The following is a 14,251-nucleotide window of genomic DNA, read 5'->3' as shown; positions in this document are numbered from 1 at the left end:
CATAACTCACAGGATGGTCTCCGATTTCTTGGATGCCTCTTCAGTAAACAAATTAGCACTGAATAACTACAAAACAGTAACCTGCAATGAACAACCACGATAAAGAAATTGACAAGAAACTACAACAAAGAGTAAGCAATATCTGCAACAATGAAAGTGAAAAGAAATAACTGCAACAACGAAAATGATAAGAAATAACTGCTCCAAAGACAATAGAAATAAACATTGTAACAAAGTAATTAGTAAGAAACAACTTCACTGAAGACATTCATTACCTTTGAAAGTTAAAAAAAAAATTACTTATAAGATAAAACCTGCCAACTTAAAGGTGGAAGCTCTCCTTTACAGAGAATATGGTACTACATGGTACTAATCAACAGAAAAAATCTAACTTTTCTGGATTGGCATTTTTGAAAAAAAAAAATTCTGTAAATTATAAAAAAAAAATTTCAAAAGGTGACAGTAAAAGAACTTTGACAGACGTTTCCAAACAGAGGATACCACTGTAATCACAAAGCAATTAGCTTTCAAATTAAAAAGCCCTAATGAAATACCTAGAACTGTTACAGAGATAAGGCATTTTTAAAAATTTTCTAAAATTCCCATCTTCAATATGGTGTTTGCAGTGTCATCTTTGGAGGCCTGTATCTCGGGGCAGAAATTTTTCTGGAGAAAACAAAAAAATGTGTTTCTTACTTACTCCTGAATCTTAACATATGCTAAATTCAATAACATCCAAGACTATGAAGGTAATCCCCCGGCCTGAAGTGATACCGATTATGCCAATTTGGGTTTCATATGATCAATGTTTCCTGTAGTTACTAAAAGAGACAGGAAAACAGACCAATCAGGGAACACACTAGCATATGAGACATAATTATCTCTGGAATGAAAAGGAAATAGATTTACGTGAGACATGTCTCCAGGTGAATGGATGCTAGGTGGATCTAAGTAGTTCTCTGCTGGATTCCATGGGATACGAAAAGACCCAAATGGCAGCCTAGTGAAAGGTGGGTACACGACATTAAAAAAATGCACAGGAACAACAAGAGTGCATGTAACCAACGACCATAATTTACGGAAAATTCTGGAGTAGGTCTTTAACCAGCAGCGGATGCAAAACAAATGTCGCTAATGATGATATATGTTACCTGAGCTGAATCAATACACAAATCAAAACAAGTTTTGCATCACAGTTCTGGAACCTGTACAGAAAATTGGAATAGAGATCAACATAAACATCATTTCCACATTATTTATTGCTCATGAAAACCCGCATTGCATGTTGTACCACCATACAGCGAGACCTTCAGAGGTGGTGGTCCAGATTCCTGTACACACTGGTACCTCTATTGCCCAGTAGCACATCCTCTTGCGTTGATGCATGCCTGTACGTGTCATGGCATATTATCCATAAGTTCATCAAGGCATTGTTGGTCCTGACTATCCCACTCCTCAACGGCGATTCGGCATAGATCCCTCAGAGTGGTTGGTGGGTCACACCATCCATAAACAGCCCTTTTCAATCTATGCCATGCACGTTCGATAGGGTTCATGTCTGCAGAACATGCTGGCCACTCTAGTCGAGCGATGTCGTTGGCCTGTAGGAAGTCATTCACAAGATGTGCACGTGGGGGTGCAAATTGTCATCTGTGAACACAAATGCCTCACCAATACGCTGCCGATATGCTTGTACTATCAGTCGGAGGATGGCATTCACGTATTGTACAGCCATGACCACCAGTGACATACATCAGCCCCACATAATGCCACCCTAGAACAGCACAGATCCTTCACCTCGCTGCACTCACTGGACAGTGTGTCTAAGGCGTTCAGCCTGACCAGGTTGCCTCCAAACACATCTCTGACAATTGTCTGGTTGAAGGCATATGCAACACTCATCGTTGAAGAGAACTTCATGCCAATCCTGAGCTGTCCATTTGGCATGTTGTTGGACCCATCTGTACCACACTTCATCGTGTCATGTTTGCAAAGATGGACCTCGCCATGGATGTCAGGAGTGAAGTTGCACATCATGGAGTCTATTGCGCACAGTCTGAGTCATAACACGATGTCCTGTGGCTGCACGAAAAGCATTATTCAACATGGTGGCATTGCTGTCAGGGTTCCTCTGAGCCATAATCCGTAGGTAGTGATCATCCACTGCAGTAGTAGCCCTTGGGCAGCCTGAACGAGGCATGTCATCGACAGTTCCTGTCTCTCTGTTTCTCCTCCACGTCTGAACAACATTGCTGTGGTTCACACCGAGACACCTGGACACTTTCCTTGTTGAGAGCCCTTCCTGGCACAAAGTAACAATGCAGATGCGATCGAACTGAGTTCTGGGAACCGGGGTAATGCAAAACATTTTTTGATGTGTGTAAAATTCTATGATGCTTAAGTATAGTTACATTTCTTCAGCCGACAAGATATTTTATAACTTTTTTTTTAATGGTGACCTTTTAAGACTGCCTGGCTTAGACTCAGACAACTTCTTTGGGGAATACTTATTCAAAAATGATTGGTATGTTGTTTGAAAATAAATTGTACTCTGGATTAGCATTATCTCTAATATTATTATCCCTCCAGCCAATCACCTATGTGTTTTGTTTGTTTTATAATTATTCTCTCCTGGGGCTCAGATGCACTATAAGGGGCACTGAAGATATTGAAATAAGCTTTCAGGCATTATGATCAAACAGTCCATTTGTAAACTTCTCAAATATGGGATGGCTACCTTAATGATGGTCTGCAAAACAACTATCAACTGAACAGTAGTGACCAACCAAATGAGGCAGCGCTGTTGTGAAGATGCTGGACTCTTATTCAGGAAGATGGAGCTTGCCCTGTCCAGTCATCTTTGTTTAGGTTTTCCATAGTTTTCCTAAATCATTTCAGTGCAGGGATGGTTCCTTCAACAAGGCCACAGTGAACCACTAGTCATCCCTTCATTTAACATGTGTGTATAACTGTCTTGAGCAGCTCGTTTGGCAGCCCACAAGCAACAAAATATCTTACACCTTGCAGCTACAAACAGGCCAGACCTTATCGATGGCGTCAGTTGAGAGACAGGGATTGGTGATCATGATGTCATCATGGAGGCTATGGCTACTGAAGTTAACAAATCAGTTTAGAAAGCTAGGAGAGTGTTTCTGCTAGAAAGGGTAGATTAGCAGTTGTTAGCATCTCACTTACACAATGAATTAACATCATTTAGTTCTAGTACGATGGGTGTAAAGGAAATATGAGCAAAGTACAGACAGATTGTAAATCGTGCACTGGAGAAGTATGTCCCTAGTAAGTGGATTAAGAACAGAAAAACCCACTGTGGTTTAACAATAACATTTGGAAAATGCTGAGGAAGCTAGGCTGTTGCACTCTCCACTGGAAAGAGAATGTACAAATGATGACAGGCAAAGAATAGTAGAAATTCATGCACCTGTGAAAAGATCTATGCATAAAGCATACAACAACTACTACCATTCTACTTTCAAAAAGATTTGGCAGAAAACTCAAGAAAATTCTGGTCCTATGTCAAATTCCTAAACAGACCTACAGCTTCCACCCATTCACTCTTAGACCAATCTGGTGTGGCAGTAGAAGAGAGCAAAAAGTAAGCTGAAGTTTTAAATTTTGCATTTAAGAACTCATTCATGCAGGAGAATCATACACACATACTGTCATTTGACCATCACACACAGCAATAAGCATTCCTGGCATAGAGAAGCAACTAAAAGAGTTGAAAACAAGTAAGTCACCAGGTCCTGATGCAATCCAAATTTGGATTTACAAAGAATACTGTACGGCACTGGCCCCTTACTTAGGTTGTATTTATCATAAATCTCTTGCCCGGCTCAAAGTTCCACATAACTGGAAAAAAAATTGCAGTTGACTCCTGTATATACGAAGGGTAAAAGACAGGACCCACAAAATTACAGACAAATTTCCTTGAGACTAAAATGTTTATGTCCATGAATCATCACCGTTTTAGAAAACATCACTCATGCAAAACTCAGCTTACCCTTTTCTCATATGATATACTTTGAACTACCAATGAAAGGCAACGAGAAGATTGCATATTTCTAGATTTACCAAAAGCATTTGACACAGTGCCACACTAGAGACTGTTAACAAAGATACAAGAATATGGAATACAGTTTCAGATGTGCAAGTGCCCTGAATAGTTCTTAAGTAATAGAACTCAGTATGTTGTCCTGAATGGAGATTGTTAATCAGAGACATGGGTATTGATATGAGTGTCCCAGCGAAGCGTGATAGGACCACTATTATTTTTTATATACGTATATGATCTGGTGGACAGGTTGAGCAGCAATCTGCAGTTGTTTGCTGATGACTATGTGTTTTATGGGAAGGTGTCAAAGTTGAGTGACTGTTTAGGAAGATATTAGATGACTCAGACCTAGTTCCTAGTTGCTGTGATGAATGACAGCTAGCTTTAAATGTAGAAATACATAATTTAATATGGATGAGTAGGAAAAACAAACCTATAACATTCAGATACCGCGTTAGTAGTGTCCTGCTTGACATAGTCACATTGTTTAAAAATCTGGACATAACATTTCAAAGTGATATGAAATGGAACAAGCATGGGAGGACAGTAGCAGGGAAGACAAATGGTCAACTTCGGTTTACTGGGATCATTTTGGGAAAGTGTGGTTCACCTGTAAACAAGACCACATGTAGGACGCTGGTGTGAGCTACAGCTCAAGTGTTTGGGATCCACACCAGGTCAGATTAAAGGAAGACATCAAAGCAATTCAGAGATATGCTGTTAGATTTGTTATCGGTAGGTCTGGACAACAAGCTGTATTACAGAGATGCTTCAGGAACTCAAATGGTAATCCCTGGAGGGAAGGCAATGCTCTCTTTGAGAAACGTTATTAAGAAAACTCAGAGAACTGGCACTTGAAGCTGGCTGCAGAACAGTTCTACTGCCATCAACATACATTTTGCATTAGGACCACGAAAATAAGATGCGAGACATTAGGGCTCATACGGAGGCACATAGATAGTCATTTCCTCTCAGTCTATTTGCAAGTGGAACAGGAAAGGAAATGATTAGTAGTGGTACAGGGCAACCTCTGCCACGCACTATCCTATACCTGTATACTTTACTTACACACACACACACACACACACACACACACACACACACACACACACACACACACACACACACACCTCATAACACCTATGCCCCTACATGGTGCCGGCTGGACTAAGAGTGCCAATGGTGTACTTTAACAGGTGGAATGATTGCGGTGGGGGTAGTGTTGGATGAAGTGAGAAGAGGGAGAGGGAAGTGGGAGGCAGGGAAAGGGACTGAGGTTAAGTGGCTAGCAGCTTCAAAGGAGCAGTCTGTTAGCCAGCTATGAATGTGAGTAGGAGGGGTTGTAGGTACATGGCCTCAACATGTAATGTGCAATTATGAGGGCTGGTGAGGAGTGGCACACGTTGAAGGCGACATGGGGACATAAATTGGGAGGGGGTGACAGGATGGAGGAAGCGGAAACTGTTGGATGGAGGGTGCAGGAACAGTGGGTTACCTGAGATAGAGGTCAGGACAATTTAAGGGGTGTAAAGGATGTGCTGTAAGGATAACCCCCACCTGTGTAGTTTAGAGAAGCTGGTGGTGGAGTGACGGGTCCAGATGGACAAGGCAGTGAAGCAGCCATTGAAATCAAGCATATTGTGCTCAACTGCACGCTGTGCCACCAGGTATTCAAGTTTGTTCTTGGCAACAGTTTGGCTGTGGTCATTCATCATGACATAGCTGCTTTCACAGGTAGCCTGGTATCTGATGGAGTAGGATAAGTCTATGACAGGGCTGGAGTAGGAGGTACTACGTGGGTGGACTGGGAAGGTCTTGCACCTTCATTTTCCACAGGAATGTGATTAATGTGCAAGGGATTGAAAGTGGATGTGACATGGGATGGACTAGGATGTCATGTAGGTTGGGTGGACAAGAGAACAGCACTTTAGGAGGTGTGGGAAGGCTTTTAGATGAGATGTCCTTCATTTCAGGGTGGAAAGAGAGAGATAATCAAAGTCCTGCTGAAGGACATCATTCAGTTTTTCTAGTACAGGGTGACACAACGTGATGAGGAAGGTGTTCCTCTATAGCTGATTCTTGGGGGTGGTGTGAGGATTCAGGATGTGTAAGAATGCAGCACAGAAAATCAGTTTGTGGACTAGGTTTGGGGGATAGTGCCTGTCTGTGAAGGCCTTCGCAAGGCATTCAGCATAGTGGGCAATGGAGTTCTCATCACTGGAGATATATCGTCCACAGGTGGATAGGCTGCACAGGAGGGATTTCTTGGTGTGTAATGGATGGCAGCTGCCGAAATGCAGGTACTGTTGGTGGCTAGTGGGTTTAACATGGACAAAGGTTGTGATGAAGCAAGGTGGAATCTTTTTACTTCTCCTCTTGTTTTGCCACATGCCTCGTTAAAATTCATTTTTTCATGTGTGACTAATTACCATTAACATACATGAATATAATCTGCATTTTCATGAAATGCAGATTATGCTAGCCCTCAGTTTTAAAGAATATAGCACCAGATCTAATTTTGTGCTTATTTTTGTGTATGTAATTAATTTTCTAATTCATTTTGACTATCCCTAGTTAATATCTTTCATTATAGGATGAATTCAGTAATTGTTTCATAACTTAAATTCTATTGTTGATTTATAAACAAATATAAATTCTATAATTATAAACATTTGGAGGAACAACTAACACATTCTTTAAGTATTTATTTGGCTCTATTCGAAAACATGTTAGCAAAGGCAACCCTTAATTAATTCCAAAGTAATGACCAATTGTGTCAAAAGTATTGTTTGTATAGCTATATCTGTTAATTTCATCATTTAAACAAATAATTCTGCTAAACTAAACACTTGTAGCAGAAGAAACCATTAAAAGAAGTAAGTTTTCAATGTATTCAGTTAATTTAATGAGTTAGGTTTTAATTGCAATTTCTGTGCATTAAACATTGAACAATGTGTAGTTTCAGTGCCTATTATTGTGATGATATATAAGAGCCCGATTTTTGGTCCCGAGACAGTCAGTCCACAGCTAAGTTCCAGACGAGGAACCTGTATTGGTTAGGTCAACATCAACGCATCAACTTAACAGTGGAATAAGGGTACCTGCCACATCTCCAATCTCCATTCCCAGCCAGCACCCCCAGTCCCTCTCCCTGCCTCCCGCCACTGGCCCTCTACCCACCTCATCTGACACTACCCCCCACGACAACCAGTCCTCATGCCAAAGTACAGCATTTGCACTGTTACGTCAGCTCAGCTAGCACATGTAGGGGCTTAGAGAGAGAGAGGGGGAGAGAGAGAGAGAGAGAGAGAGAGAGAGAGAGAGAGAGAGAGAGAGTGTGTGTGTGTGTGTGTGTGTGTGTGTGTGTGTGTGTGTGTGTGTGTGTGTGTTTTACTCTAGCCCATAAAAGGCAAAGGATAACTCGAAAAGCTACAAAGTTTTCCTTCTTTTGTGTGTGCCTATTGACAGCTCAACACTTCAGCTTTTTGGTGAATCGCCTCCATTAATCGAAAAGTATTTACTTATATTTGCCCTTGTATTAGGCTCCAAAATTCTGTATCATTGTACAATGAACCTTGGGTCTAATACTGACTGTCAGAAATTAAAGCTGTTAACATTCTTGAACTTTATACCACAATTTAAGTGTTTCTAATTAAGTGATTAAATTACGCTGCACAAATGTGAACACTCCATTGAGTCCATCTCACGTAGGGAAAACAGATTTTTAATGTATACACTGGGCAAGTAGTAAGATGCATCATTAAACCCCACTATGTAGTACCTTTACGTGGCCTGAATGTAAAATGATTAACAAAACAGAAATCAGTATGTGTGGACACAGGAAGGAAGTTGACATAATTTACTTCAGTTGAAGAATGGAATGACAGTAGAACGCTCTCATAATATAAATAATAGTGGGGGGCCTACATATAAAAGTAAAAAATATTGTCCAGGAATGAAATAAGAAAAAGTATTATCACTTCCGATTAATTCTGGAGTGGAAATGTGTACTCAGAAGCAGTTGGATCTAAGACAATTAGAGAATAACTGTGCACTGAACTTCATTAATACCGTGGGCAGTCCTACGAGAAAAATAACTTAGAAGTAGACTCCAGTCATTTGACAGTAGCATAAACGTTGCAAATCTTGTGCTATACTATAACGATGTCTGCGGAGGAAATGAAAACCAATGGAGGATTAGAAGACGGAAGTCCGAGAAAGGCTGGTGGAACTATCTGATACACAATTCAGATGTATCATCTGATGAGGAAATGCTAAGCCACGGGGGCGGTTGTTGTTTTACGTAGGGAACTCGAAAGGATCAAGGTTACTAAATAATAGGAAAGGATAAACCGGGCAGCCATGCGGTTGAATATTATCCTTTATTACAGTTTCTTACGTGCTGCCTTGATGTCATTTGTTTACTCGTCGTATTCCGCAAATAATCTTTATTAAGCCTTGCAGATTTTTCGGTAACGAACACTCGTCGCCAAAGAAAAACGTCCTTACTTGCTGATAATTTGTGTTTCGACTCAGCAACATTATTTCCACGTGAGCTTCTGTTTTGTGTTAACGCTAATTCCACCTAATTCGCGTTATGGCTTTTCCGTAAATTGTTTGCACACAAAGTATCTGTATTCGGACGAATATTGGATCCCTACATTCCACTCATTTTTTAGGCGTCTGCTTCGAAACAGAAAACAGCTAAATTTCTTAACTATTTAACGATACTAAAGTAGCTTTCGTTGTTTCACTTTTAAACAGCTCGCCGACACCCGCACAACTTTCCGCCTTTTCCTTCACCAAACGGAAAATAGCAAAGTGAAATGAAAAGGTGGTAAAGACTTTCGTTCTCTGTAGCAACAGTAATATAATTTGTAGTTACCTGACAGAGTAATGAGTTCTGGCAATCCCTTTTTGCTAGAAAGCGAGCGCAAAAGGGTAGATAAATCAGTCATAATGTAACAGAATACTGTCAATAGCGAGGGCAATCAGTTATGACAGACAAGTAGTAAAGTATGGAAATAAAATCGTTTGACTTCACTGTAAAATTATAACTACAGTTTCCACTGATACTTAAATTTCCAAATCAACTTCTTCACTGTTTATGTACTATACTTGAACCGATGTGTTTGAAGTGGAGAAATCAAACATAGTCTTTGCTCGTTGCCAGACATGCGACTTGACGTGAGGCAGAGTAGTGAGCGTTGTTTAGTGAATGAGCGAATACTACAGTGAAGTAGTGAAAGTAAGTTCGAGGATGAATGACAGTCGTGTACAGATATTGAAGATATTTCCAGTATTTACTGTCCTGTTTTCATTATGGGTTCTGTATGTGACGCTTAGAGTTCTTGATGAAACTGGACAAAGTATTTTGGTTTTCGCATTGTTGCTATCGCAAGTCTATTTAAACTGGTTGGCACTGCTACTTGGCAACCGCAACTGCACAGCTTCAAGAAGTCAAGATAAAAGTTACTTCAGTTGGGAACTACTGAGTGCCGCTTCCGATGATTACGACTTCAGTAACTCATCACCTCCATGGGATAGTAACAGCGAAAAGAATGTTGAGGAAAACAAATTTTATGATTACGATTTTGTTTCGAACACAGACATTACAATGCAAAGAATTTGGTATTGCCCTCGCTGCTGTCAGAATTCTTTCATAAAATGTTCCCATTGCTCAGTGTGTAAGAAATGCATTATTGAGCGGGATCATCATTGTTTTTTCTTGGGAACGTGTATTAGCATGAAAAATATCACATACTTCATTATTCTGTTAATTTACACTGGTCTAACATCATCTTATGTCACTCTGTTGTTGTGCAACAAAATGAATTTGCTTGACTCCTCTACTACAGTGTTAATGGAGCACTTCTTTCCAGTATCATTTGCGAAATGGTTATCGGGCGAAGAATATACATATAACCTAATAGAAAAATTGCTGTTGAATGTGTGCGTGTCGTTGGCTCTATTTAGTTTGGCATTTGCCGCCTACTATTTGTGCAAAGCAGCAAGAAGTAAAACTTTACAAAAGTCACATAAGCAACGGGATATTATTTCCTTCCTGAAATTTACAAGAAACAATGCATCGCATTTTAGAAAGCATAATCTCGTTAATTTAATATTCCCAATGATTCTAATGAGGTATTTGCCTTTCAACGTAGCGTCCAACACCCACAAAGAAAATTAAGTTTCGGACCACGACTAAAGTGATAAAACCAAGCACTTCTGTAAACATTGCATAAACTTCAAGCAAGATTTAGGATCTGATCTTCATAACTCGATTTGAGTACATCCAGTAAAATAACACACAATTTAACTGTCAAATTCATAAACTTGAAATTCAGACCTCTGTGCAAATGTTTGCTAGATTTATACTTTCTGTGTGTAATATATTCTGTGATACTGTAAATATACTGTTGTGTGAAAATCACTTAAGATGTGTTGTAACATAAAATGTTACTAATCTTCAGCAGTTTTATTGTAGATCCAAAATGGTAAATTGATATATGGAAATTTTCCAAGAAAAGCAAGCAGTTGAGTTTGAAAATCATGTTTCAAGGGGAAATTAATGAATTTTGCTTCTAAGTGCACTTTTAAATTGATCATAAAGAATAAAATAAACTAACACACCAGTCTTTAACAGAATGGTGAGTAGTTCATATGTAACTTTTTTGATTCTCAACCCATTGCTTAAAATGTTCTTTATAATCTAGAACTTCATTATGTGTGTTTTACTAAGTATTCTGGGAAACTTTTCACATAAATTTATTTGTACCAGGGTCTATTAAAAAAAACTGAAGGTAAAGACAGTAGCACCAGTCATTTGCGTATTATTTCCGTATGTACCACTCACTGACAGTTTACTGAACATATTGACAGTTAGCTGAACATCTATTTAAAGAATTCAGAACCATTCTGTGGTATTTAGGATGTGGGGAATTGTATAGCACAAAATGTGAGAGAAATAATACAATTTTATTGTAGTACAATATAAATGGATAGATAAAAAATTCACTCACAAAGCAGCAGCAGCAGCAGGGGGACACACATACACAAAAGGATTTAACTTTTACAAGCTTTTGGAGCCAGTGGCTCCTTCTGACAGAAGAGTTGGAGAGGAAGGAAGAGGGGTTGAAAGAAAAGGACTGGAGATGTTTAAGGAAAGGGCTAAAGTTCAGAAAAGTCACCATGAACCCCAGGTGAGGGGAGACTAACCTGACAGAATGAGAAGGAAAGACATTATCAGTCTTTCCTCCTCATTCCATCTGACAAGTCTCCCTTGACACATAGTGATTGCCACTGTAAAACTTTGCCAACATGAAAGTCCCTAACACTATGTTTTTCACAATTTGTGATTCACACTCCCCCCCCCCCCCTCTGTAATTTACCTTTTTTCTCATAATCTTGTATTTTATGGTATGCCCGCCATGCCTCAGAAATTGTTATTGAAAGGTGATGCTATATCCCCCTGAAGAGCATTTTTCAGTGTCAATGGACTATACTCCAAATTAGCAGAGAGAGACTATTCCTGAAAGTAAAACCTTATTTTGTGAGCTATCAGACATTATTTTAGAAGGAAGAAATTATTGAACTTAATTTATTGTCTTGAGATTGAGGGCTACTTGAATGTGATTGAAATGGCAGTTCTTGGTTGATTTTATTGTAAACAGCCTGTACCAGGTGTGCATTTTCTTTGATGGGTTGTGGCTTCATTGAACAGTTTTCTCATTTTCTCCACATTAGGGAAAGTTAGGTGTCTTCTTTGTCCCCACATCAGTTTTCCTTTGCGTAATTGTTTTCAGTAGTTAGTCTCTCAGCTAAAATTTTGGTTTCCAGAAATTGTAAACCACCTTTAAGATTTACTAGTTTGTTAGTACAGGTACTTCTAGAAATCATTGGAGATGAGTTCTTGATATTTTCCATATTCTATGTAGCTACTTTCTAAGTTATTTTTAACATTGAATTGACACAATTGAGAAGCTCTAAAACCATTCTGTATTGTTTGCTCAGAAATGCTTTTCATGCTTCCTTTAGTATCAATCCAAAGTTTTCTTATGTTTTACTTCCAGAGTTGGATAAATATTTTTTCACATACTTCCCATTCTTGTTTTAATGGTTGAAATACATACATCCATTAGCTGTAAAATGTGTGTTGAGTTAGGAAATAATACACACCTGTCATCTGATTTGAAAACTTGAGTTGTCTTTTGCTATTTTAATTTTTTTATTTCAAATGTTGTTTTATTCCTGCAGTCAAGTATTAAACTTTATTGCTTAGTAACTTAGATAGTTACTATCATGTTCCATGAATCATTTGTGTGATGAATTGTAATGATCGTTTTGCAATCGTTTCACAGATGAATTTGTAAATATGGCTATATATGGAACATTATAAGTTTTATTATTATTAAATATACAGCAGTAACTCCTACAGCAATCTTTTACACATTACAGCAGTAGAATTTCTGAACAGAATAGAAGTTGTCAAGAGGAAACTTTTTCAGTTTATTTTCAGATTTTACATTGCTCGCTGTCAGGCATTTTATCACTAGCTAAGTGATCAAAAATTTTAGTTGCAGCTTTTGCACCCCTCTTTTTCTTTTGCTAAAGAAGGCCTTAATGTGACGTAATGGATGCCATTTTCCCTTTTGCTATTGTACTTATGTACATCATTCTTCCTTTTGAACTGCTGTGTTGTAATATTTACTAGAAACTTCATGAGGGAATATATATACTGTGAAACAGTAGTCAAAATAATTAATTCCTCAAACAGATGTCTACAGGAGGATCTTGAATGAGCACCACATATTATTCTTACTGCATGTTTTCATGTTTTTGAGCAATGAAGACTTTAAGGAAGGAAATTGAGTTGTCCCAGAACATTTCCCATGTGATATTAGTGAATGGAAATATGCAGAATCTCTCAGCTTACTGATATGTCTCTCCCTAATGTTTTCTGTGATTGTAAGTGCTTTTTCCAGTTTAAATACTCATCAGTATGTGCACCCAAAAATTTTGAAGTTTCCAGGCTATTTATTATTTTTATTATTTCCTCAGCATTGTCAAACTTGTGATTGTTGTAGTACCTTTCTTTAGATGCGCAGCACTGAATTTTAAAATTGAGTGAGGCCACTCACAGATAACCAAACAATGGCACTGTTAGAACATAGTTTACCGTTTCTTCTATTGCTGTATGTGTCCTTGGATTTATTACAGCACTAGTCTCATCCACAAACATAACTAATTCTGCATGTTGTATAATAGATGGAAGATCAGACACATATGAGGAACAATGACAGTTATAAGGTTCAGCCTTGGAATACTCCATATATAATCACTGTATGTGATTTACTGGCACTCATTCAATATCTCAGCTTATTGAAAATGCCTATGAGGGTGATTATTTTATTAATTTTACTCAATTTGGCAAGCATTTTGTTAATTCTTACAATATATTGTTGCACAAATAACAATATAGAACATAAATCACTGACTAACTTGAAGAGCATATCAAAACAGTGTTTACACCTTTCACCAAAACTGGGTTTGGTTGCTAAATTAATTTGGCAAATTGTGCCGTCATGTCAGTCTTCTTCGTTTCTTCTGCCTTTTATAATCACCTTCTGGAACTTTTCGTCTTCTCCCTTCTTCTATTTCTACTTCTGCTCCTGTTCCCCACAGAATTCAATTTTTGAGTGTACATAGTTGATCACTAGCAGTGGGACTCCCACATTTCTCCGAATACTCTTGTGTTCACTTCTGCTCTTCAGTCATGTAAAACTATTTACATACAATAATACCTCTGAAGAGGTAACAGAACAAATTTTGTGGCACTAAATACACTGCTAAGAGAGCAATTTTGTGATTGGCAAAAATAGCAGAAGAAAGATGTTGGTTTGAATTTGTTGGAATTTGACCTCAGGATTACTTTATGTAATATGAAGAGGTCCTTTCAATTCTCTTAACATTTGTTTCGAGTGGATGCTGACATTCCACAAGACAATTGTTTTCACTAAAATTTTCTTATCTTGGAACAAGTGTCATTGATGAAATTTTTGAGCAAAATGAACTGGTCAGAATTTGTAGTGTATTTAACCTTCAGAAGAATAGAGGCAGATCAGTCAACAGAGGACTGTCCCGATACCTCATATTTCACAACAGTAGCTTGGTTTTGAA

At 38.4% G+C, this 14,251-nt stretch overlaps 2 protein-coding genes across 3 annotated transcripts in view; one reads left to right on the top strand and one right to left on the bottom strand.

Moving 5' to 3' along the window:
* The window catches only part of LOC124590782, a 281,346-nt gene extending 272,117 nt beyond the window's left edge, over positions 1 to 9,229 (bottom strand). The window contains exon 1 of one of the 2 annotated variants that reach the window (XM_047131676.1): positions 8,958 to 9,229. In XM_047131676.1, the coding sequence (XP_046987632.1) occupies positions 8,958 to 9,030 (73 nt within the window). In that variant the 5' untranslated portion in view covers positions 9,031 to 9,229. The remainder of the gene's footprint in view (positions 1 to 8,957) is intronic. The other variant, XM_047131675.1, reaches the window with a different exon arrangement.
* On the top strand, positions 8,954 to 10,897 carry LOC124590819 (putative ZDHHC-type palmitoyltransferase 2). The gene has a single exon (XM_047131678.1). The coding sequence runs from the start codon at positions 9,291 to 9,293 to the stop codon at positions 10,260 to 10,262; it is 972 nt and encodes a 323-aa protein (XP_046987634.1). The 5' UTR covers positions 8,954 to 9,290; the 3' UTR covers positions 10,263 to 10,897.
* Positions 10,898 to 14,251: the final 3,354 nt, after the last annotated feature.

The sequence above is a fragment of the Schistocerca americana genome, chromosome 2 (genome assembly GCF_021461395.2).
Source record: "Schistocerca americana isolate TAMUIC-IGC-003095 chromosome 2, iqSchAmer2.1, whole genome shotgun sequence".
Taxonomy (NCBI): domain Eukaryota; kingdom Metazoa; phylum Arthropoda; class Insecta; order Orthoptera; family Acrididae; genus Schistocerca; species Schistocerca americana.
This window is presented reverse-complemented; position numbering and strand designations above follow the sequence as displayed.

Excerpts from the sequence above, each read along its gene's own strand:
- LOC124590819 (XM_047131678.1), top strand. The coding sequence starts at position 9,291 with ATGAGCGAATACTACAGTGAAGTAGTGAAAGTAAGTTCGAGGATGAAT.